General features: G+C 42.3%; 1 protein-coding gene across 3 annotated transcripts in view; it reads left to right on the top strand.

Annotated features, from left to right (window-relative positions):
• ST6GALNAC3 (ST6 N-acetylgalactosaminide alpha-2,6-sialyltransferase 3) overlaps positions 1 to 26,432 on the top strand; it is a 368,411-nt gene that overhangs the window by 139,135 nt on the left and 202,844 nt on the right. For 2 of the 3 annotated variants that reach the window (XM_014519046.1, XM_014519047.1), the window contains exon 1: positions 5,379 to 5,435. The exons of the other annotated variant lie outside the window; for it this stretch is intronic. In XM_014519046.1, the coding sequence (XP_014374532.1) occupies positions 5,388 to 5,435 (48 nt within the window). In that variant the 5' untranslated portion in view covers positions 5,379 to 5,387. Of the gene's footprint in view, positions 1 to 5,378; positions 5,436 to 26,432 lie in introns of those variants that run through there. 3 annotated transcript variants of the gene reach the window in all.

The following is a 26,432-nucleotide window of genomic DNA, read 5'->3' as shown; positions in this document are numbered from 1 at the left end:
GAATGGCAGAACATAATGACACTGCATTACCAGGCTAGTACAGTGTATTGTAAAGATATTACAGTGTGATTACTAGAATGGACGTTCAATTCCATGGTCTTCCAGGCATTACAGTTAAGTCACTTGTAGTTCAGTATCATTTGCACCTGCTTTCCCCCCTCCCTCCGCATTTCCATTTTATCGTCACTGTCAAAAATCTGACATTAGCTTACATATGCACTTAGACTCACTAGGGCAGAAATATTCAACACACTGAGTGCTGAATGCTTTCCCACATGCAGCTGGGAAGGGAGGGTGTGTTTGGATAATATAAAACTGACAGCAGCATGCAAGTATGACATTTTCTCTCGAAAATCCCCTTCAGTGAATTTTATTGGAAATTATTGGCTAGTATGTGGGTTGAATGCTTGCTCTGGTGTTTTTTGGTGGGAAAAATACAGCAAGATATCTCACCATCTGTGATACGGTGTGTTGACTCTTCAGAGGAGCTGCACAGTTGTTATCAGTCAAGTTACTTTATCAAACAAGACCCTGCAGTACTAGAGGAATGTTTGCACCAGAGGTATAGTGAAGAATAATTTATTTCCTAAAATATTTGGGTCCTTGATATGTCATATATGAAGACAGGCTTGCTGTATTCATATGAGCAAGGCACTTGAGATGCACATACTGTATTGTACCCACACAAAATGCTTTCATTCAATGATGCCCTCCAGCAGCTGTACAAATCAGAAATCCAAGCCTGAAGGTTGTAATCCTTTAAGACAGATTTCTCAATCTGCTGGGTTGAGGTGTACTCAGACACCATTTCTGGAACATGCCAAGCCAATCAGGAGTTCACATTTCTCTGAATATTAAAACCTTCTGTTTCAAGAGACTGTTGTTAAAAACTTACACTAAACTATTTAATTGAACATCAGGCTCTCGCATGCCTGATTTTTTTTTTCCTCTTTAAATTTAGTTTAGCAAGAGGAGCACTGCTTAAACCAGCTAGCCAAAGTCTAGGAATACAGAACAGTTTTCTCTAGTGAACATTTTCTGTTTTTTTTCATTAATTAAATATCCAACATCCTAGCATGGTAGTTTCTCACTTGTTTCAACTGTATCAGCTTCCATTCTCAAACCGTGTGGATGCACTAGTTATTTGTAATCATGTTGCTCCCTTGAGAGTTCATTTAAGCATATTGATGGGGAGTAGAGACTTTGTAGATACATGCTAGATGTTCCCAAGTTCAAGATTTCTTTTTTTAGAGGTTTTTTGTGAAAACAGTGTACAATGTCCTCTACATTTCTGGTCTGATGCAGCAGAGTAACAACACCATGTTGATACTTATTGAATCCATATGTCTTTAGCAAATACCTCTCCTGTCATTTTGCAGCTCTGATGATGGATTTGGGAGGTGATACAGTCTTATGGGTTTCAGGGATTTATCAAGGTCTTACGACTTCTATGCCTTTCAGCCTGTGATTCAGTGGCATTTCTTTGCAGGAGGGAGAAGGGCTAAATGTTTAGTTATTTTGTGAAAATGTAAGGTATTTTTGAACTGAAGTCTCATCTTTCACACTGGAGCAAATTAGGAGTCATTCCATGGGAGCGTATAACTTTCCATCACAAGGAAAGTGGTTATGCCCCCCTACCCACCCCACCCCCAATCCTGGAGCACATGTATAAACATCTATATAGTCAAGCCAGAGCACTTTTCTGGGCAGGCGAGTCCCTCATTAGCTCCCCTTTGCCACCTGCAAGCAGCCTCTCAGGCTGGTTTCTCCCTTAAAGGAGTAGGCACATCTCAGTGCCTCCCTCATCATCCCTACCACCTCCTGGCATGGGTTACAGGATTGCAGATCCCCTGACACCCATTTGGCTCTTCCTTTTCATTGCTGTGGGCCTTATTGCTGGTGTTTGGGAAGTCCTCTTCTACCTGGATACACTGAACCTCTTCTTCCTCTGCAATTGTGACTTTCTTCCTCCCTCCGGTCTATCTATACCAGATGATCAGGTACCCTAGCTCCTTTACTTCCCGGGGGTTTCCTGGTACTCTCTGCCTCCATAGGTTTTCCTTTATGTCCAAGAGTCTTCCCCCAATTCCCATCAAGCTCTCAGGGCTTGTTGGGCATAGTCTTTGTCCAAATACTCAAATTTACCATGGCCTGTAGGCCTTCTTCTAACACGAGTATGCACTTTCAAATAAACTACTGCCCCTATCCTCTCTTCAAACAATCTTCTAACAGTCCATCACTTTGCTGGATTAGGGAGGTTTCTGCCATGGATCTGAAGTCTACTTTCAGGTCTTTGTCTCATTTCTTGCCCCTTGACTTTTGGCAGTGAGGAATATCATTTTTCTCACTCCAAGTTCCTCATTTTCCCCTTCCAGGTCACCTGCTTGCTCTTTGGGGCCTCTCTCATTGGTCTTGCCTTGGCAATGCCCCCTCAGTGCGTCAAGCTTACTGCAACTTCCTTCTCACCCCATGAGTATCCCCACCTCCTTCCCTTACTTCTGCAGCTCCTGTTGAGGTTGGGTTCTCCTTTTTCTCTGGGGTACTTTGTGACTTTTCCTCATGGTTGCTCTTCTGGTGTTGTCTGACTTTCTCTGAAGTTTCACCTCAAGTCTGCTCTGCAGTGCCCACCTGTTATTAGCATATTGAAAATCAGTAAGGGAGGTATTGGTTTTCTTGGATTTAGAATGTAACCAGTTGATGTTAAAGTGATTCCCATACATGTAATACTAGATGCTGACTCCAAATGGAGGCCTGTCAACAATGACATGATCAACAGCTGCAATATAAATGGAAAAGAGTGTTGGTGCAATCACATATCCTTGCTTAACTCCAGTTGTAATAATTCAGGTGTCTATTTCTTGAGCCATTGCTTAAGATGGTTGCTGTCATGTCATCATGAAGAAGTCTGATGATGATAAATTCTAGCTAGCATCCAAACCTCATCAAAATTTTCCATAGGGCCTCTCTGTTGATTGAATCAAAACACTTAGTCAAGTCAATGAAAGCCATGTGAAGATCTCAGTGTTGCTAGCAGCACTTGTTCTGCAGCTGTTTAGCAACAGAAGTCATATCTTTTGTACCCTCTGAGTAGGTCTGAAACCACACCGGGACTTGGTATAATCTCCTCAGTGAGGAAGGTAAATGTTGAAGAGAATACAGGTAAGGATCTTTCAAGGTATGGGCAGGAGTGCAATATCATGATAGAATGGCTTACAGCAATTATCGCCTTTTTTGTATATGCCAATGATTTTAGCACATCTCAGGTCACTGAGAATCTGTTTGTTTCCACATTTTTAGAATGAAAACATGTAGTTGGTGAGAGCATCTTTTCACTTTGCTTATAAATTTCAAGTGGTATTCCATTAGGACTACATGCTTTGTTGTTTTTCATCTGCTTAATGGCTTTCACAGTCTCTTGATAAATCGGTGGATCTTCAGGTCCTTAATGGGGTGTTGTTAAATGGCTACAGTGGAGTTGTCTTGGGTGTTAGAACCTTGGTTTAGAAGCTCTTCAGTGCCTTTAGCCATGTGTTGATGGTGCAGTCTTTAGAGTGTTATTTCATCCTTGGGCCTCAGAAAGATGGCTCCTTGTACGCTTGGCCCATAAATACCTTTGGTTGCAATAAGGAAACTATGTATATCATGGCTATCAGTAAACTTCTGAATCTCTTCTGCTTTGTTCTCCCACCACCTTTTCTTTCACTTGTGAATCTTCTATGTCTTAGCTTTAATGTAGCAATAACCATCTTACTTCTGTTTGGAGTTGATGGAGTTATGCCAAGCTTTGAAAGCTCTCCTTTTTCTGTTAGTGAGACAGAATTTTTCTGTATCATTGAATTCTCATTGAACTAGTCTTGATGTTTCCTGAAGCTTAGGGATTTTTAACGTACCATAAGCTTTTCTTGAGGCTCTCCCATTGATCAGTGGTATCAAATGGTTGCTTCCTTTATGTTGTTTTTGAGTGATGCAAATGTACATAATGGACCATTATCAGATGATGATGATTATCAGATCAGATCCATCTAGTAGTCATCTGAGCTGGTCATAGCTCTGCTTTTATGAATGTTGCAATGGTTTCTGGCATAGCAGACTTTGTCAGATGCCAGTGTCATAACAGTGATGTATCCATGATGTCTTTGGTGGAATAAGGAGTTTGTGATGATGAGATTCTGTTCCAAACACTTGATCAGGAGAATAATTCCATATGAGTTCACTTCCCCACCCCTTCTTTTCCGAGGGTCCCATTCCATGGCTCAGAATCTCTGCCCACTCTAGCATCAAATCACCAAAAATAATTATTTTAAGTTATTTAGGGACAGAAGATGGGACTTGTTTGAAATTAGAACAGAATACTTCTTTTGTTTCATCTTTTGCATCAAGGTTTGGTGAATAGACACCAAAAACTGTTTCATGTTGTCTTTTGATCAGTTGGAGACGAAGGATCATGAGACTTTTGTTGATGCTAACCTGACACTTCTGCATCTGAGTAATAGTCTTGCTTTTGATATCAAAGGCAATGCATACCATGTATGTGTCCATCTTTTTTTGGCTTTTCCTTTCCAAAAAAAAAAAGGTGTAGCTACCACCATACCTTGTGAGCTTCCCCTTTCCTACACATCTAGTCTCACTAGGTATAGCAATGTCATACCAAATTGTGCCAGTTCTCTGGCCATAAGTGCTGTCCTTCTCTGTGGTCAGTCACTATAAGTCTTGTGCATCAGGGTACAGATGTTCCAAGATGCAAACTTCATTACTTGATTTGACCACAGACAAAGTGATCCCACTGGATGCAGCTTTCCAGTCAGGTGAAATGAGACAGATTATGCTTAGGGCATCTTTCTAGCCCCCTCCCCATATGGAATGAGCAAAGTAGATCCTAAATAGACCCACTTAATCATTTTTGCCACTGCTAAAGTGTATGATTGTCTTAATTCCTGGTACAAAATGGCCACCATACAATCATCATCTCCACACTGAACCATTACTAGCAGCTTCCAGTATTTGCTAATACCTGCCCCCATCACCACTCACACATCACCATAGGACTTGCTATTAAAGGAATTACACCTGTGTTTGTCGTCTTTTTAATGTGGGGGTGGTGTTGCACATGAGCAACCACACAATACTTCATGAGAAGGAAACCTTAATCCAATGGCAAGGGAAACCTAGACAAATAGAGGTTTCTATTCTGTTAAATTTTCATTCACCTTTGCAGGCATTTTGAAGTATTTTTTGTCATTTGCCTGCTCTTCTGTTGAGGTAGGGTTTTTTTATGGAAATCCAGGAAGGCACAAGACCACTGTCCAGTTTGGTGCACAAGCAAAGCAGGGAGGAAGAAGTCATGTATCTGTTAGTACACCTGGAGGAATATTCAAGAGTACAGCTCCATGCCAGAGCCATGCCCAGTGACTCCAATCCATGAAGTCTTCAGCCAGGTCAGGGTGAGTGGACCTCATCCATTTGTCCTCTGATTTTGACCACTTAGGGAGGCTTCTCCTGTAAAGGAGAGAGGGGGAGCAGTGTGGGTGAATTTCTTGCCTCTTACTCTCATTTCTCATATTTGTGATCCATTTGAAAATCAAGATGACTTCTTACTTCCATTAGTAACATTATTATTAAAATTCTACATGTGGGAGGTACTGATTTTGTCCTGGGAGACATCCCTGTTTAAACATTCCGCTTTGTCACGGTCTGTGAACAAGTTTCTATTCTCTCTTACCGCTCTCTTTTTAAGATATTAAAAAAGTAGTATCCTATTAATTCTGCTTGTAAGAATTCACATTTCTCTCATAGGACCAAGGCCATGTATCTGAAATTCCTTGGGTTTTTTTTCTCCCCTTTGTTCACGTTGTGAACAAAGCCATTTCCCAAGCTGGAAGATCAAAATACTGCACTCATCATATATTTATCAAACTGCCTAAAAGACCAGTCAGAAACCAATGCTACAAAAGGCCAAAAGATCAGAATAAGGGCCCATTTCTTTATAGTAATGATGTGCAGATCTTATTTGAAGCCTTTTCATTTTTGTTTTTTCTTTTCTTTTCTGCCTCTGAAAATGCAAGGGCCATGACTTTGGGGGCAATAATCTATATTTATAAATGTATATGGGTAGCCCTGGTTGATCAAATAAGGAAAGGGCATTGAAAAATGAAGTAGAAGGAAGACAGAGCATGAGTTCAAAGAAATAGAAGGTGCAGTGGGTGGATAATAAATCTCTGTGCTCTTCATTGCAAGCCCCTGTCTTTTGTGATGTGTTTATATTGAACAAGCAGTACTGAGTTGAAGTTAAATAGTTTTCTTCCTGTTACATTTGGGCCAACAGACATAGGTTTGACAGAAGCAAGCTTCATTTTATTTTTCATAATTTTCATAATTTACATGCCTTTTTTTTGTTGTTTAACAGTCGTGGGATCAAACTTCTACAGGCAGCCAGTTAATGCATATGCAATGATCTGCATGTATGTTGTTTGATTTAACAGTACTTTTGCATGCTGCCTGTGGGGTTTATGTATAGATTAATGTACTGCACACACAGATGTTTGGGCTCAAACAAGCATGTACGAAGTGAAGAAAGGGTGTTTTGAAAATGCTTTTGTTCCTTTATGTGGCTTGCTCCCCATTCATCACTACAGTGCCTCACACTTAATAGCCTTGCTAATAAAGAAGAAAATCAATTTCACTTGACCAGATTTCCCACAGAGATAGCAAAAGTGTTATTTTTGTAGAGTTTGTACTTGGAGCTTTTACAAGAAAGAACTACAAACCTTACTTAAATGCCAGTCTAGACCACAGTGTGTTTTCAGGTAGGTAAGGGGGAGATATGAAAGTGATATCTCACAATGAGGGCTGTGACAAAAAATCCAGAGTTAGACTGTGAGGCCCTTTTTTCTGACTTAATGTCCTACACCAGTGGTTTTCAACCTGTGGTCCATGGAGCCCTAGGGGTGTGCAAACTATGTCTAAGGGATGTGTAAAAGATGACTACGATCAATCAAAAGTATGTGAATACCCACACTTACAATTCAAAGGGTCTGCACCTCCATTCAAAATTTCCAATGAGGTCTGTTCTTCTGTGCAAAATTTTGGGGGGGGGCACAAATGAAAAAGGTTGAAAACCACTACCCTACAACAAACGAGTTCCATTTGAAGTTAGTGGGACCACACATAAAATGATTAGTTTTTATTTAAACAAGATGAATAAAAGGACCATAATCTGCCCCTAATAAAAATGTTCCTAGTCAAGCCTTCATGAAACCAGAACTAAATAAATAGTTCCTGACATGTCCTAAGTTATTTATGGTATGCTAGACTTAGAGTGCAAACAGATCTGAAACCTCCATTCTTTGGTACTCCCCTGTACTTTGACCTTTTTCTTGATTCAGAATATTATAAATGCCAGTGTCATGAGATTAATGGGTTTTGTGATTCTAGGGACTGAGCTGCACCAGCTGATTATTACAGCCAGTGTGGTCTGTGGCAATTTGCTGCAGGAGTTCCCACTTGGTGGAGTTCTGTGATCACCCACGTTACAGGAAAGCCAAATGAGATGGTCAGAATAGTTCCCTTTGACCCTAAAATGTATTAGTCCAACTTGAGGCAGTGTTCCTGGTCCAGGTGTTTATAATGAATAAATAAAGAACATTTTTTTTAAAAGCTTTTCTTCTAGCTCTTGGGACAAATAGCCTTTATTTGATAGCCTCTCAGTAAACAGCAAACTGGTTTTATCTGTAATTGTTCAGCCCTCACTACTTAATAAATTGTGACATTATCCAGATATTGTATAATATGATATACACCATACTAGAACATGCAGTAACCTTTATGCCGGCAAGACTTCAGTCTTGATTACTTCCTACCCACTATGGAGTTAATGGTATCCTTGTACAACAACTTCCAGGAAGAACTTGCAACTAAATCTTTGTACCTAGAAACTCAGTGCCCAGGTATATTTTTATCTAGGTCAATGATCTTGGTAGCGATAAATGGCATGTGAAGTAATGAAGAAAAGAAATTGCACAGCTACACAGAAGCGTTCCTATCCATCTTTCTTTCTCGTATGTATTTAAAGCCAGGGATTGTTAGAGGTTAAATAACTTGTCCATAGATAGTTGTACAAATAGGATGACTTCTGATTCCCTTTGAAACCACTTCCACTGAAAGCTAACTTATTCTTTAAGTGCCACAGTGCATTTCTTCTTTTAATTATTCTCACCTGTTTGGTTCTGGAGTTCAAAACCACAGGTTAGCCTAGATGTACACATTACCTCACACTTACCAGTTTGCTACTTGTTCTTTGAAATGGTCTTAGATCTTTGAAGTATTAGACAATTAATGGATTCCTAATTAAAGTTAAGCTTAATGACTGGAAGTTCAAGGTTCACCTCTGGTTAGAGAAGTGGTCCTGTTTTTAAAAAGCTATTGACTATTAATGATTCATTCAGTCAAGTTTTGCTGGCAATTATCTCTAGGAGGAAAAGATTTATAATTCCTGGAAATTAATTTAATCACTAGACAACTTAACTGTTGTACATTTTAAAGAAGATTTTAAAAGTTAAATGATAATGAACTGTAGCATGGATTTGTCTGTTTATAGTATCATTCTGGATAGAACTGTATAATCAAATTAATTCTTGAATGGACATTAAAAATTCCTTTGATGGGATAGTAATTTATTTTTAATCTGTTTCCAGTTGAGTTAGAAGGTACCAGTATGGGGTGGAATTTAAGCAATGAATTTCTCTTATTTTATTCATGACCAGGCAACAGTATAATTTTAAGCATCAACTTTGACCATGGCATCCTTCATTTCAAGAAAGAGTCAAATAATCTGTGAACTGTAAATGAGGGTGAAATACTTGAATAGAGAACCATTCTATGGCTTGTAGCTTTAATAGTAGGAGAGTGCAAGCCTCGCATGGCTTCAATTTGGCATAGTTTGAAGAACTGGTAAAAATGGGATTAGTTTATATTTTGATGCAATTGGTTTGTCTTTTGCAATGTAGGTAGACTATTATCACGCTATTTCTTTTTCTCCGCTACAACTTTGAACTGAGGTTTTATTCTGGTTAATTGTCCCTATTGATTCTACCACACAGTGTGGGGGAAAACTCATTTAGTAACTATATCACTCTAGCAAGTATCCTGATCTGGCTTAATAATAATTTTGCTGCAGCTGGCTAAGGTTGTTACTTTTCTTGCAGTGAAGAGGGAATCATCTTATTGTGGCTGTGCAACAGGTTTGACCAGTTCTTCTTCCTCTCTGGTCATGGTTCAGTCGGATTCTCTAGATTCACTGACCCATATGTTGCTCAGAATCAGTGTTCTTGGTTAAGTAGTATGGGACAAATTGCACCAGAATGCATGGAGAATGCAGAATGTCATTGGTGTAAATGAACAGACACTCTTCAGCTGTGATTGGGAAGCAGAAGAGCTGCACTGTTAACTCCACTGAAATCATGTTTGTTGTAACTATCACAAGAGTGTCATGATGAGGATGCAAACATTCTGTTTTTGTTGCAATATAAATTGGGCCACAAGGACTTTATCTGCTTATTATTTACCCTAATCATCAAGAAACATTGGCTCCATAAGGCCTGTTTTGAAGACAGCACTTCAACATCTAAGAAGGCAGCCATCAATAACATCAAGAGGATTGTTCAGTGCAAACTCAGAGAGATCCAAAACTTATGGTTGAGCAAAAAGGCAGATGAGATTCAGTCCTACACAGACAGGAACAATATGGAAACTTTCTATGATGTTCGGAGGGCAGTCTACAGGCCAGGGTCATCAGGAACATCTCCAATACTGAGTGCTGATGGCACCACACTGATCATCGATAAAGAAAAGGTATTGCAGAGATGGGCAGAGCACTTCAACAACATCTTCAACAACAATCATCTATTAGTGAGGAGGCAATTGATCGACTGCCCCAGGTAGACATTAAGATATCTCTTGCTGATCCTTCAATGCTGACTAGACTGTGAAAGCAATTAACCTACTGTCAGGTGGTAAAGAATGCAGAGCAGGTGCTATATAGAGCAGAGGTCTACAAGGCTGGAGGCTCGCACATGGCTTTGAAACTGACTGAACTCTTCCAGTCAACGTGGACTCAAGGTACTATACCCCAGGTATACAAGGATGCATCCATCATCCACTTGTACAAGCAGAAAGGCAATAGACAATCCTGCAACATCCATAAGGGCATCTGCTTGCTATCAGTGTCCAGTAAAATCCTCACCAGAATTGTGCTGAATCACCTTGTGCAACACATTGAACAAAGGCTCTTGCCTGAGAGTCAGTGTGATTTCAGGAAAGGACGTGGGACCATAGATATGGTGTTTGTAGCTCGTCAGCTTCAGGAGAAATGCCAGGAATAGAACTCCAACCAGTACCTGACATTCATTGACCTGACAAAAGCATTTGATACAGTCAGTCAGGAGGATCTTTTGAAGATCATGGCAAAATTCAGTTGCTGGAGAAATTCATTACAATGGTTTGGCAATTCCATGATGGCATGCTTGCTCGCATTGTGGATGACAGTGAGTCATCTGAAGTATTCCCAGTCACCAGTGGAGTCGAGCAAGGCTGTGCGTTGGCCCCAGCCCTCTTCAGTATGATGTTCTCTACCATGCTTACAGATGCCTCTTGTGACTGTGACACAGGCATTGACACTGGGATTGACTGATGGCAAACTCTTCAGTTGAGGATACTACAGGCAAAAATGAAATTACAGGAAGTGACTGTTCATGATATTCTGTCTGCTGATGACTGTTCCCTGAATGCCAGATCTGAGACTGATATGCAATGGAGTATAGACCATTTCTCTTCAGCTTGTGACAACTTTGGTCTCACAGTCAACACACAGAAGTGATACCCCAACACGCACCAGGAAAACCTTACGTAGAGCCTACTCCCAGTGACCAGTTTGGAGCTGGACTCGATGATCTTCTGAGGTCCCTTCCAGCCCTAATGTCTATGAAATCTATGACTAGCCAAACCCTCCAGGCAGTGGGCAAATTGACTTATCTCAGCAGCACACTGTCACGTGCAGTTCACATCAGTGATGCAACCAGTGCCAGAATTGCTAAAGCATGCATGGCCTTTGGCAGACTACATGCAAACATGTGGGAGTGCAGAGGCATCAATCAACAAACAAAACTGAAGGTCTACAAAGCCACTGTGTTACCAATCCTGATGTATACAGGCAAAACCTGGACGGTGTACAGATGCCATGCTATGAAGCTGAACCACTTTCACATGGGCTGTCTGAGGAAACTGATGAGGATAAGATGGCGATACAAGGCCCCAGACACTGAGGTTCTTACTCGAGCAAGCATTCCAAGCATCCATAATACATGTTCTGCTTCTCGTATAAGGGAATGCATAAGCCCCTCTCTTGCTGTGAGCAGATATTTAAACAGTAGGGGATTCAGCCTCCATTCATATGAATAGATATACTTTGAGAGGCATTTTGCCTGGGATGTGACTTGAAAATGGAAATGTGACTTGCTTGGTTTGAATGTACACAAGTTCTTTCTCAGCAGTTGGACTAACAGAAAAAGCAAATGATCTCAATTTATTGCCTGAGAAACAAAAAGTGACGGTGTAAATATGGTCAGTCATAAAGGCAAAGTGAAAAGCATTCAGTACATAGTTGGTTTTTTACTTGGAAATTCAGCTGGCTGGATAGGAAGTGAACAAGAACTCATAATGTAAAGCAGTGGCTAGACAGCCAGCTCAAAATCTAGATGTATAAGTAGGAGATATTAAGTAGGAGCAAGAAGGTGGTGTCACTTCTATGTACACTTTAATGTTCCTATATTTAGTTCTAGGCTTCAGAATGTATGCTAGAAGACTGGAGGTTTCAGAAAAGAGCTACAAGAATGATTCTGAAGTCTGGAAAGTCTGCCATGTAGTGAGACTGATAGAAACTTGGTCCTTCTAATTTATCCAAGATAATATTGTGAGGTCACTTGATCATTGTCTTTAAAGTACCTGGGGAGTAGAGGTCTTTTGTATTAAGAGACCAAAGCATAACAAGAATCAATCCTGCAATGCCAGACAAATTCAGACCAGACACAAAGGCTACCATTTTTTGTTGCCCTGAATTCTTGAATATATTTAGAAACGTATTTCTGAATGTTATGCTGTAGTGAAACCAGAAGTTATAGTCTCAATATGGGAATAAACTCAAAAGGTGAAGTTCTGTGGCCTGTGTCATACTGGATGGCAGAAGACCTGATGAATGTTCCTCCTAGACGTCTGGATTTTGAGGATAGAATTGACTGTCTTCTTACTAATTTTGCAGATTACTGAGTAGGGCTTTGGAGAATAGGATTAGGAGAAATGGTCTGAAATTAATAAGATTAAATTAAGCAGGGATGCAAAGTACAGCATTTAGGATGATACAAGCAAGTACTCAAATGCAAATCGGAGAATGACTAGGTAGGCTGCAGAACTGTAGAAAAGGACCTCTGTATTATACTGGACCACAAGTTGAATACGAGTCAATAGTATAATATTGTCCTGGACAGGTAAGAGCAGCCACCATGTGATTCATAGTCTTGGACCAGCTGGAGCAGGTGCCACAGGCACTGGATCCTGTATGTGTGGTGGGGGGCCAGCACTAGGGGCCAGATGATGTAGCTCTGCAGCCTTATCTTTGGCACCACTGACGTAAAGCATTGTTATAAAGGGGATGATGATAGAGTATTCTCTGTAACCATGAAGAAAGGGACAAAAAGTGATGGGCATAAATTACAAGGGAAACTTAGATTCGATATTAGAAAAATCTTCCTAACTATATGAAAGTGGCTAGCACTGAAACGGAGGTATTCTGAAGAGCAGGCTAGAGAAACACTTGGATGAGATGATCCTCCCTTGAGCACAGGGTTGGACTAGGTGACCTTCTGTGGTAAGTTTATGGCACTTTTTCCCTATGTTTCTATGCTTCTAAGTAAAAAAATAGGATTGGGTTGAGAAGATAGATGTTTAGAAAGGGACTTTAAAACACTGGGTAAGATAAATAGAGTGAGGAGTAAATACATGGAGAAGAGTTTAAGAGAATGAGGAAATGAAGATATTAGGAATGAACATATTAGGAATGGTAATTGAAAAAAGAATTTTGGCAAGGAGATGAATAAATTAAACAAGATGGGGTATAACTAGAGAAAAAAACAGAGGGGAAAAGTATTCTGGGTTGAATGATAACCAGACTTTTTTAAAAGCAATAGTGAAAAATGAGAAGTTCCATATAATTCAGGAAGGGTTGGATTGAGTAAATAGTGTTGGCAGAGGTTTAAATGATTTCTTTCATGGTACTCCATAAAGTAAGTGTAACAGGGAACTCCTGCTCCTGTTACTAGGAAGGCCTGAATAGGTAGGAAACCAGGGTCCAGGCAAGAAAACCAGCACAGGGGCCAAGTGAACTGAATGAGGGATTAAAAGGCCACACAGCTAAATTAACTATACCTGGCCCTAGGTGAGGGGCAGAAGGTCCAGTCAAGTGACCAGAAGAAGGCTGGGCTGGGGATATAATATAAGCCCAGTCTCTGAGCAGACTGGGGCAAGCCCTGCTTGCAGCAGGGAGAGGAGCCTATGGGACAAGCTCCTGGAGGCAGAGACAGTCCCTGACAAGCTGCCCAAGGGAGCCAGTGTTGAGAGGGCTCCAATGAAAGGTGGGATCTGCAAGTAACACTTTACCTTGAGGGAAAGTGACTATCTGTTATGAAGCAGCTGGCTTATGCTTTTTTTGTTCGTTTCATTTTGGACTTGAGACAAGAGGACCAGATAGTGGCTGTAGGGGTGGAGGAGCCTCTGAGCAGGAGGTGCCTGAGTGTGCTTCCCTGCAATAGGCACCAGAAGTTAGTTCCGAGCCAGAGGAGCAGAGACTAGCGAGGTAAAAGTGGACCCCCTAGGAAAGGGGGCTGCCATCAAGGCAAGGCCAATATCTGAAGGCTGAGGCCTTGAACAGTAGGCCAAGGTGGAGGGTACAGTCAGAAAGTAAAAAGGGGCCAAGGCTGGGACAGCCAAAACTCCAAGAAGTGTTTAGAATCCTAAGTCAGCTCATCTCCCCCTGAAAGCGAAATACCAGAGAGAAAGCAAAGGCCCCAAGGTGAGGCCAGCCTGATCAAGCACACCAGGACCTGTGAGATTATGCCCGGCCCCAAGGCCCACTTCCCCCAACAGAGCAACATCAAGTCATGGCAGGAGAGAGACTGGAGGCAAGGTGGGCCAGGTAAGGACCAACAAGCAGGGTGGCCCACAAGGAAGATCAGGTGCCAGGGTAGCTACTGCCTTCCCCTTCCCCCACCCCCCCACCCCCGCCCCTACTTTGGGTATCACAGTAAGTAACATTGCAAAATCAGTAAGTAACATCAGTAAGTAACAGTAAGTAACATCGCAAAATTGGTAATGTTTGTGGCAATGTAGAGCTACTTGAAGAATCAGAAATACAATATTGAAAATATTGGAGCTGAATCTCTTTGAACATGAAAGTCTGAAGTTGCACCCTCTAGTCAGAAAATTAATCAGAAGCCTAACAAGCCCAGAGCCTAGCTGTTTAAGCCTATTTTCTAGCTCTGTTGGGGTTGGTTACTTGTGCAAAAGCAAAGAAATTGCAAAAAGATGTTCTGATTGCTAGCATATTCCATTTCTTATTTAATGAAACAAAGTAAAAAAGATCTAATGAAAAAGGAAGGGCAGCATTAATTTTGGAGTCTGAAAGCAAATGAAAAATGATCAGCTGATTAGCGATATGCAATTTGTTCCTTTTAACTTCTCCAGTAATGTGTGAATGTCACATTACATAACGTTTACAATGATTAAACCTGGAGATGAAATAAGATAGGATAGATCTTGTGTTCCTCCCTTGACTGGTGGACAACTTGTCTCATTAATCTCTCTCAGTATAGCAGTCTTAAATTAAATAAACAGCATTATTTGCTGAGATTTATGGCTAAAAGACTTCCAGAGTCACTAAGGAAATCTTGCAAGACTATTTTTGGAGCCCTGGAGGATAATTTTTACGATTTGTGGTGGTTGGAACTGATCATAAAATTCTCTTATAACTTTGTAATGAAGGTACAAACTAGTTCCACAACTTTATATTCTCACAACAAAACTGGGAATGGTAAATGGTGCTTGCCCATACTTGCAAAAGGTTAAGGAATGCTCTCCCCTGCTTAAATTCATCATCTTATCAGGAAGTGCTGTTTCAGCAGCACTATAATGAAGCTGGAGATGCACACAGATGGCATTGATCAGCTACAAATGAAGACAAAAAATAAGAGAAAAATAAGCAGAGAAAATAATATAGATCTCCAGTCAGAAATAGCATTTGCTCCATGGCACTTGACTTGAGAGGCACCGATGTTATTAACAAAACTTGTTTTATTTATCAGTACTGTAGAGCTATCTTAGAAGCCAGCTCTTCCTTCCGCTGCTAACAAATGTTGTTCTTGTGGTTAAAGCCCCAAATGTGGGCTCAGGAGAACTGAGTTTGTATCCTGGCTGTACCTCAGACATCTTGTAACATCTTCTTCCGCAAGTTGTTTCATTTTTCCATGCTTACCTCCTCAGGAATTGCAGTGGAGGCCTCGGAAACCCTTTGTATTACTCCTTTAGGCAAGAGAAGTATATAGGGACCTTGAAATAAATGAGGTGCAGGCATGTTACTGTTTGTGAAGGATTCCAAAGCAACAAGGGGGCATGTAAGTACATAGATAGAACCTGTGTCCTGGATCTTCAGAAAACCATAAACTAATGAAGAAGCTTTACTACTACCAGGGTTACCAGAAAACACAGAAAAGCCCCAGCTTGCTTATCAAATCTTGATCTGAAGGTGCTCAGTTGGCAGTTAGAAAAAGGCTCTTTGCTGGCTCCGTTCTTCAAGGTGGTAAAAATATTTGTTGAAGCTAGTTTTATCAAAGCTCTTCATTGATTGCAATAAAACCTATTTTTAATATCACACTTTTCATCGGAAGATCTCCAAGGAGATCAGATGGATGAGGGAGGTATGTATCAGCATCCCCATTTTACAGATAAAAAAAACTGAGGCATAGAAAGGTAAAGTGATTGACCTCAAGTCACCCAGCAAGCAAGTGACAATGCCAAGGACAGAACTGGGGTGTCTTGAATGCAAATGTTATTATGATCTCCAACGGTGTTTTTACACGTGCACAGGGGTGAGGGGTGTTTTCATTAGAGTGGTTCCAAGAGCCACATCAATTAAAGCGCCCACAGCATCTCGTATATTAGCATCTCCATGCTTCCAAATGGCAGTGGGGGTGCTTTATCTAAAGCTAATTGAATGAGCTTTAGTTAAAGTGCCACTGCCACCATGTTGAAGTGCAAGGATGCTGATACATGAGATGCAGAAGCTGTCTGATATGCTGTAATTACAGTGCGTCAGAGCAGCCTCCCAGCATGTGTACAGGCACCCTAAACCATCAAATAAAAGTCTTATGTACAACCTGCTCTTGTTGAAGTTAATAGTAAAATTCCTAGTGAATAATGGGGACATCATCCAACTCTTGTGAAACTACTCTTACATGTAATGCTGCTTATTTTCTTGTATTGGTGGCACACAATATTAGACTTAAATTGGTCATTGGCTATTCCTGTATAACTTGTTCATAGGATTTCACTTCTTGAAAGGTATATTCAAAGTTGCATTTTTAGTGAAAGATACAAGCCCCCTTTCTTTTTTATCCAAAGGACGTGCAATGAAAACCCAGATAGGATAAAATGCATTCTCATATTAAAATAAAATTCTAGTACAAGTGTATTGTGTGCACAAAACAATCCTCCCAGTGTTTTGTGATCTGCTTAAAAAAATGTAAATCATAGATTTGATTAGATTAGCTGTGGAGTAATCTGCACTGAATAAATCTGTCTTCTTTTTGTGTGATTTGTCAGTGTTTATAGTAGGTTTGTATACACAGCTTTCACCATATTTTCAAGGCAATAAAGCAGTCATGCAGAAAAGCCACCCATAAATGTCAGAAAACAGATATTTTGTTGCATTCCAAGGGCTTTGAAGGTCAAGTTCAATTCAGTTAGCTCACCCACTGTAAGAGCAATGTGATATGATGGTAGAACATGTGTTTATGTAGGACGTATGTATGTTATTGTCCCTGTGCTGTTCTATCAAGATAGCAGATCAGTGAGAGATTATACTTTACTTCTTAGAAGAATTTCCTTTGGGAAACTTAATTTTTATCCTTTCCTTCAACTTCTTTTAAAATGCTCTGTGACGCAATGTATCAAAAGTAATGAAATGAGGTTTGCAAAACACTTTGCACAGTGACCTTGGCTTAGGGGTGCTACTTGACTAGGGAAAATGTGGAAAAAGTTTAAACTGTCTGTTTTAAATCATCATGTAGGTTCTGCTGCCCATTCAAAAATGTTGCTTTTTCATCAGGCTGTTGGCAGCCGGTTGGGAAGCTGCACCTCTGAATGCTCATGTTATGTGCTGGGAGTGACTTCTCTGTCAATCTGGGAAGTAATTGTCATCATAGCAGCAAAAGCCCTTTATATTCCAGTAGTATAGAATATTAGTGAAAGGTGTAGTTGAAAGGCTTTCTCTGAGACCTTGGAAAAGGCATAAAGCCTGTGTTTAATGGTATTGGTGGCTTTAGTTCTTTTCAGAATATTTTACCTAAGTGGATCCTGCTTCCACGTTCTCCCGTCTCCATTTTCATTTTTGGTTGAATCATTTTACATTTAAATGCATCTTTCCATGGGTCCCCTTAGCTAATCCACATACATGCTGCAGTCTTGGCAGGGTTAGCTTGCTTATTAGTTATCTCTGAGTAGAAATTAGCATTTTGAGGGACTGAAAGCTAACTGGTCAAAGAAACGGCTTGGGAAAATACACACTAGATTTCTAATTAGAATCAGGAATTGCCAGTTAAGAATCTGCTCTGGGATGCCCACATCAGTTTTCACATGAAGCCCAATACAGGCTAGCCAGTGTTATGTGAGCACTTATAGAGTAAAGACATGATCAATAAATCTCATAATTAAATTGAGTCCCACTGCCTTGATCAGTGCTTTTATTGAGTCTCAGTGCCTTGATTTAAGGAGCTCCCTAGTCAGCTGAGACATAAGTCATCAACTTTCTGAATAATATCTGAGCAGGCACTGAGTTCTGTGACTACAATGCTGCATATTCTTAGCTATCTGGAGAGTCTCCCTTGTGGCAACTTGTGATAACCTTTAGCTCACACCCTCCAAGAATGAATAATGAACAGAGTCTTATAAGTAAAAGGAAGAAAATTGTGTTCAACAGGCAAGAAATGTCATTTAATCCCTACCTTCTTGTGCAATCATATTAGAAATAGTGAGTAAAACAGGATGAATATTTTAAAGGGTATAACCTCTGAGGAACACAGCTGCTGCAGCAAATAGGACCAGCAATATAGGCATTGAATCCCCCAGCTATGTTAGTTTTGAACAGTGTTGGGGGCATCAGGCTACGTGATACAGCCTTTTTCCTCAAGTGAGCTTTAAAATTTAGGGCCTGCCGACTGTATTATTGTTTAGATCATACCCTCCTGCCCCAAAGAGCTTATCTTCTTGCCCACATGCATATGTACAGTGCCTAGCACAATGGACCTCTAATTATTAGGGCCTACTGCAACATATTTGATTCTTGGTCAGCATTAACAAGAGTGCCTATGGTGAGTTCCAAATGCCATTGTCAGAAGTGTTTGGACATTGTTTCTAAAAAAAAAAAATTGAATGAAATATAAAGCTAGCAGCCTCTGTCAACCTCACAATGGAAAATAATCTACCATAGTAAAATCAGGACCTCCCCGCACTGTATGTACACCTGTCAACATCAGCCCTGCCCTGACAAGAGCTGAAAAAACCCATGCCATTGAGGTAATGTGATTTGTGAATCTGAATCTCAGCTTCACTAATCTCAACCTACATTCTTAGCTTTACTGCCTTGGTGGGGCTTATACTGTGGTAGATATATTTTGTCCACCTTAATTTTCCCTGCAGGGAAGTAAACAACCTCCTCCCCAAAGCTTCCACTTCCGTCAGGATGAGAAGCAGTATAAAATTTCAGAACACCCATAGAAATCCATGGGAGAACGGCCGCTTCAATACAAGTGGTAGAATGTGGATCCCATGGCACAAAAAATGTTAGTTGCCTGTAACTGGACACACACGGATTGCCACTGCACCCCCTTGATGGCCACCTTAGTCCAGTCCAGCCTTTGCTCCTGCCTCTCAGGGTCTTCCCCTGATGTCTCGCCAGCCAGGCCTTAACACTGTTAATGAAGAGGGAAGGCTGCCCTTTAGAGGCCAGTGAGCTTTAGGTGCTCTTCCTAGTCTTTTCTTTGTTACTTTGCAGGCTGAACTTGGCTTGCTTGACTTGGGGCTCTGATACTGACACCCAAATTCTCTCCATCTCTCGCCCTCTCTCTCTTTTTCTGCTCCAGACTAACACTGGGTCCCTTGGGCCCTGACCCTTGTTAGGTAGGGTGACCACCCTTTCAAAATGGAAAGATAGGACACATGCCTGCCTCTCACTTCCCTCCCCCCAACAACCACCCCTCTGCCAGCAGCACAGCCAGAGCAGAGCAAGGCAGATGCAAGCATGGCCAAAGCTGGCAGAGGGATTTAGGTTGCTGCTGGATGCTTAGGGCTCCCTGCCCTGCTGCCTTTCCCCTGAGAGCTCCACACTTGCCATGCACCCCCTAACCTCCTGGCAGCAGTGGGGGACACAACTCTGCACCACTGCTGCCCCCACTGCTGCTGGGCAGGCAGGTGCATGTATGCACCTCACCATGGCAGCACAGCCAGTATGAGGATCCCAGGAGGAGGGCAGCAGGGCAGGGAGCCCTGAGGCTGCAGCAGGTGGCCTATATCCACCTCTGTCCTGCGCACAAATCTGGGGCCCATGAACCTCCCCCCCAGGAATGTGCACAGCAGTGGGGAGCTGCTTTCTTTCCCCCCCCCTCCCCCCGGATGAGCTGCCTGTGGTCTCTCCACCATAGACTTACCTTCAGGGTGCTGCTCTCCATGCTGCCTGGCTGAATTCCCAACCACATGCATGTGGCACCCCCTGCATCCTGCTCCCAGCAGCCCCAAGCAGTCTGCAAAAGGAAACCTGCCACTTTTCCAAACCTGGATGCCTGCAGGATACTGCAAATCCAGGACATGCTGTCCCAGAGTGATGCAGCCCAGGACTGGGACTTGATGTTCTCATTCGGGGCCTATCCCACCCAGTTAGGTTTAGGTGGCCACCCTATTGTCAGGGCTTCAAGCTATTCACCCTCAGCCCAGATCCACTGACACAGGCCCTGGCTCTGTGGGCCTCAGCCTCGCAGTGTAGGGTGCCTTCCAGGAGCCTCTCCCAGTCCTCTGGTTCTCACCAACATAGACAAACCTAAAGATCAGCACAACAAAAATAAGCAAACTGCTTTCACAAAGTTCTTCCCCGCTGTCAGTCAGTACCCACCACAAGCTATAATTTCCAGTGCTAGGCTCAGTCTCACCTTTGGGGGTAGCTTGGATATCCCTCTGCATGGCTTCCTGTAATCTGCTTCCCTTGGAAGCTCCTCTCCCTGCAGTGCACAGGGTCTGAATGCCCGCTTTGGCTCAGGCTCTGGGTTTATGTGCCTCAAACCCATGCCCCTTTTTGTCATGTGGCTTCCCCCAGTCACACACAGGGGTCTCGTGCTCTTAACAAAGGGCCACCCTACACTCCTGCTAATGAGGCCCTACACAGCTGGCTTAGTCTGCTGCCTGCTCTTAGTTACAGGAGCCCCATGCCTCCATACAGACCCCTCTCCTCCCCCTCTATTGTGTCCAAGAAACACAGTTTGGGTTCCCTGTTACATACCCATGTACCTATCTCCTCTTAAATGCCACTATAATTAGGTCTCACTTTTTAAAGGCTGTAAACATATTACTTAAGCTCACTGACATTTGGACATCCATATACCAGAAAAAGAAGGTGCTCCAAGGCAATAGATGACTGCCTCTACATTTCTAACAGAATATATAGAAGCAGGGGCTGTGCAAAGCTTTGGTCCCTGATTCAATTCAGCGAAGACTTGGCCTGATTCGGTGGCCAAATCTCTGAATCTGAGTTGAATTAGAGGATCCTTTAATCCCTCTGAATCGAATCAGAACCCTCTGAATCAATTTGGAGAGATTTGGAAAGATTTGGCAATTCAGACATAGACACAGCTTTAACTGTCTTTTCTCCTTACCTCTAGGTGACAGGTGGCTCATGAATGCTGCAATGCTGGGGCAGATGGAGCATCCCACAGAAGTGCAGGGGGCTCCCCAGCGCACTCAGCAGTAGACCCAGAAGTGGACCAAAAGCACTTCCGGTCCACTTCCTGGCCCACCAGAGAGCGCTCTGGGGGACTGCCCCATGCCCTCCTGGCTCAGCAACTGGTGCCTCCTGGGTCTGGGGGGGCACCCAGGGGCCCCCCATGGCTTATTGCTGAGCTAAGGGGTTGTGGGGGGTACCCTAGTGCATTCCCCAACATACCTGGAAGTGGACCAAAAGTACTTCCAGTCCACTTCTGGGTTCTCCAATGAGCACATGGAGGGTCCCCCACACTCCTGTGGGATGCTGCATGTGCCCCACCATTGCAGCGTTCACAAGCTGTGCCTGGTACCTGGAGGTATGTAGAAAAAACATTTAAAGCTGTGTCTAGGTCTGAATCGCTGATTCTCTAAATCAGCATCAAATCTTCAGATTCGGATTTGGCGAAATCGAATCAGGGACAGTGATCTAAATCAACAAATCGAGTCACTGTTCCTGATTCGAGCCAAATCTGAAACAAATAGGGCTCACTTTGCACACCCCTACTAGTAGGCTAGGCAATTTTTTCCCCAAATATGGCTTTTCCAAAGATAACTGAATTTAGTTGTCTGATGAGGAAAAATGGCTGTGTAAATTTTAATTTTGAGGTCATAAAGACATATTTTTTCTTTTGCATGTGGTATGCAGATAAAATAGGTTTTGTGTGCACCTCCCCTTAGAACAAGCCACTAATGTGATCTGCACTGAAAGGTCCTGGGCATACTGACTGACTAGGCATAGTCACCATGAGGCTAAAAATGAAAATTGACCACCTGCTTCTGTTTCCTTTGTGATGCAGCTGAATAGCAGGTGTACCACAGGCTGCACTGTGGTATTGAGTGCATCCAGAATTAGCTTCCAAAAGTGCTGGCTTCCCAAAGAGCTGTGTGGAATGTAACTGGTTTGAAGGGCCAGAGCAAGAATCTTGCCAAGAAGCAGGCTGAGCAAAGCTTCCTAATTCTTGCAATGTTAAGTGGCTTTTGAAAGGATACTGAGGCATGGGGCCAATTTTTCTTGTTGGCTTCGAGTCTAGCATGCCAGTCAATGAATATACACAGGATAGTTCAATGTAGAAAGTTCTGATTTGTCCAGATGGCAGAAGGCAATTAAATTTCACTCATCTGGATTTCTGGTTATAGTGTTTTTTATGGTATAAGCTTTCCACAGTAGGAGCTGCAGTCAAGTGAGACTTCCTAGGAAAAGAATGTTTTTCTCACAGATGTGCAGTCTACAAATATATAGCTGTTGTGGCATTTTGTTCCCTCTCTTTTTACCTGCCTGTTGGGCTACAGTTCTTCTGAGGTTCTGTATCTAGAAGCTAGCACTTTTGGAGGTTATGTCACACTATGTCATCAGAACTATGGATTAATACCCATGGCATTGCAGGATTGCATTGCCATCAGTATAGGTGGGAAACAAGGATAGAACATATCCATTGTTCCCAAAACACAAATCTTCTACTGCCTAAAATTAAGACTGTTTGTTTATTTAGCTCTAGGTATATCACACAATTGAGTTTTCCACATATTCTTTTTAGTACACAGAGGTTATGCAGAGACCCAGAGCTTTTACTAATTGTGATCTTTCTCTTTGTTGTATACAGATCTTGTTCTCTGTCCGATATATTTTGTCCATCCTTTTACCCCATTTTTCTTGACAGACCCTGATGAATTCACACCCTACCAGTGCAATTCAGTCGAAGAAAAACTTTCTAGGGAAATCCACCTGCCAATGTTAACAAGTATTTGCAGAATGGAAAAGCATTGTATTTTTTACATAGTGTTAGGCATATTTCTGGAAGGAAACTTCAACTTTTTAAAGGGTGATCTTAATGGAAGGTATAGCAGATACTGACTTTTGAATCCAGTGTCTTTGGTTCTATAACTTTGGTTATAGAATCAAAGTTAATTGCTGTCTTTGATTTACTATTCACATACATTGTGTTTTATATGCTTAAAACATTTCTGTACGGGATTCAGGTGACTGACCAAATAAAGTATTTCTAGCCACATAAGGGTTAAAACATAAAAGGGTGGTGTTTTTCCTATAAACTTTTTCTCAGCAGGTGAAAAATAACTACAGTCAGGGGGTGCTTCAGTAAGTAGTAGCAACTATCTGCCAGGTTGAAAGATCACAAATTCTTATACCAGCATTTCTATTAAGGGAAGTGTGCTTCAACCTGTACGTGTGTCTGAAAGCTTGCCAGGCTATTGATAAGAAGAACTGGGCATTAATCCAAAGCAAAAAAGCAGCATTTGAGAGCTGTACTGCAGAAGTTTTTTATATAGTACTGTCATGACCCAAAAGGCATGATTGTGTGTGTGCTTCAGCACCAGAATTATCCCCGCCAAGTTGCAGAGCGTTGCACGGGAGTTTCCTGTAGCAAGAGGAAACCCCGGTGCAGGAACGAGTTTCCCGCCTTTTCTGCAGCTTCTTTTGCAGGGTGCATTGCTCATGTTGCAAGAGGAATGCACAGTGCAAAAGAGTTTCCGCCACCGGTATGCAAATTCGTTCCCCGTGATTGGCTAGTGATAAATTATTCACACGTGGCGGCTAACGATTGGCCTGTTAGCCGTATAAGAGGCTTGAGCAGTTTCCGCCCAAGCCGAAGAGGACTCCACATCCATCTCGTGGGGACTGTGGGTACACGGCAGGGTAATAGAAACCCTGTGTGAGATCCAGAGGAGCGTGGTGGCCTGATCCACCGCCCACCTCTTCCCGTCTTCGAACGCGACTTTTATAAGACGTATTTACGATTTCTATTTTGGTGGCTCGTTCACCCAGAGCATCCGGAGCTCTGCACCGTGGAGCCTAGCAACCTCCACGAGACCGTCTGTGTTGTCTGTCTGTAACTGCAACTCAAGCAAGTTTTCCAGCCTACACCACTACCATCTCGGTGTAAGTAAACAATCTTTAAAACTACCGATACGCGTCTGTGCCTAATTCCAGCTCGACGGCCTTCCCTCTCCGACCCGGCGTGCCTGGGCTGCTGGCCACAGCCCGCGTGCAGCGCGGAAAAGGGCTTGGTTCGCTCCCGGCCCGCACAAGTACCACAACATCTTGCTTACCACAGTATCAGACAAAGTGCCTTTTAGTATCTGTACAATGTACAGAGTTACCGGCCAAGTTTGCTCCAATTCTTCAGGAAAACATTAATGAATCAATAATAGTACATTAAGATAAATCACATCTTAATGAACAAATTAGTCTGATAGGAGACATTAACCATCTTATTTTTTAAAATCATGGGCTCCTGTACATGTACAGGGAGACTGCTCCAATGCACTGGTTGGAGGAGACTCAATTAATTGAGTCTGCGGGAGCGTGGTAATTACTACACTTCAGCAGACTCCAGTATTATGTGTATCAGTGTCCCTGCACCTGAAAAATGGTGGCAGGGGTGCTTTAACTAAAGCTCATTTGACAAGCTTTAGTTAAAGTGCCCCTCATGCCATTTTTTTTAGGGTGGGGATGCTTATACACACAACACTCCCAGGTGCTTTAATCAGTCTTTGCAGGTTAATCTAAGATGCAAAGTTTAAAATGAGAAATAACTGGACACACATTTACCTTTTATTCAGAAAATGCAGCCACATGCCTGCAGTGGCTCAGGCCAGAAGCCAGGGGGCACTACAGCACAGCTCTCTAGCATGTAGCCAGCATGAGCTGTGTGTTCACTTCCTCTTCCTGCTGCCCCTGAGGTCTCTCTGATTTGCAGTCAAGAATCACCATTGCAGGATTCTGCAGGGTTGCTCATCACTTCTTCCTGCTTCCAGGTACTTCTGGAATTTGTAGTCCACAGTTGCAGCCAGCAGTAAGTTTAGCAGGGCAGGGCAGCTCTGTACTCAGGGGAACAGGGGTTTAAACCCCCTCCCTGGCCCCAGACCCCAGCCAGGGTTTGCCTAGGGCAGGGGGAGATCAGTGCAGTCCCTCCCTCTCCCCCCTCCATCCCCCGCAACCCATCTCTGCTGGAGCAGACAGCACAGCCCAGTCCAGGGCTGTTGGGGGACTCTGATTTACCTTGAACCAGGAAGGGGTCTGGGACACAAGTTTCATAAACCAGTTGACCCTAAATCAGGTCAGTCCCATACTACCATTCAACGAGGTTTATTTTAAACCAGTTTCAGCCATTTTGAAACTGGTTTATATGCACTGAGCTTCTGTTCTGTTACAGGTTTAAACCAGTTTCTGATCACTTAAACCAGTTTATGTGTAACTTCTGTCCCTAGCCTAAATGCCTCATGAAAAATAGATCTGGGTCATAAATGTCTCTTCTAAATAGGTTTCAGTTACAGTGTAAAATGAAATACTAGACTGATAGTCTGTCTTTTCTCAAAAGTTCAGGTTGCCCTGTGGTTTTCTTTCATGCAGATGATTTGGGTTGCATAGATTACATATTACCATAATTTATTGCTTATAATGTGCCCCGGAATAAAGTCTGTGCCTTGTTTTTAAAAGGTAGAATGAAGGGAAAAAAAGAGCTTTCCTTGTAAGAAGTAGCTGAGTAGCAGCTGCTAGGGAACTGAGCCTGATCATTGTTCTGCCCCCTCTGAGCTGTGTCCAGATCTTACTTTCACTTTTCCCTTGTAACTGACAGATTGCTCTTACTGTATTTCTGGCATGTAATGTGCACTTGAGGTAAGTAGAAAAAAATGTAAAGCTGTGTCTATGGCCGAACAACTGATTCTCCAAATCAGCATCAAATCTTCAGGTTCGGCCGAATCGAATCGGGACAGTGATCAATGAATCGAGTCACTGTCCCCGATTCAGGCTGAATCCAAATCCAAATTGAATATGGCCCAATTTGCATAGCTCTAATAGTTGTACTGAATTTGCAGTTTTATCCTGCTGCTTTGGATGCCAGCGATCTGATCCAGAGCTCTGGACCGGGTTCCCACTTTGATTTGGATGAAACTTGCAGGGATTGTATATGACCCAGGTATGTGACAGGATCTTATTCTAAGCCATTCTTGCCACAAAGACCAATAGTCAAGGAAAGAGACTGTTAAATGAGCATGTAGTGTTCTGCCAGTCTGTCTGTGGCCGCTGAACTCAGTTTTCCACTATGTAAGCCCCCTCTATCATGTTATCTATT

This window comes from Alligator sinensis, unplaced genomic scaffold (genome assembly GCF_000455745.1).
Source record: "Alligator sinensis unplaced genomic scaffold, ASM45574v1 scaffold853_1, whole genome shotgun sequence".
Lineage (NCBI taxonomy): Eukaryota > Metazoa > Chordata > Crocodylia > Alligatoridae > Alligator > Alligator sinensis.
This window is presented reverse-complemented; position numbering and strand designations above follow the sequence as displayed.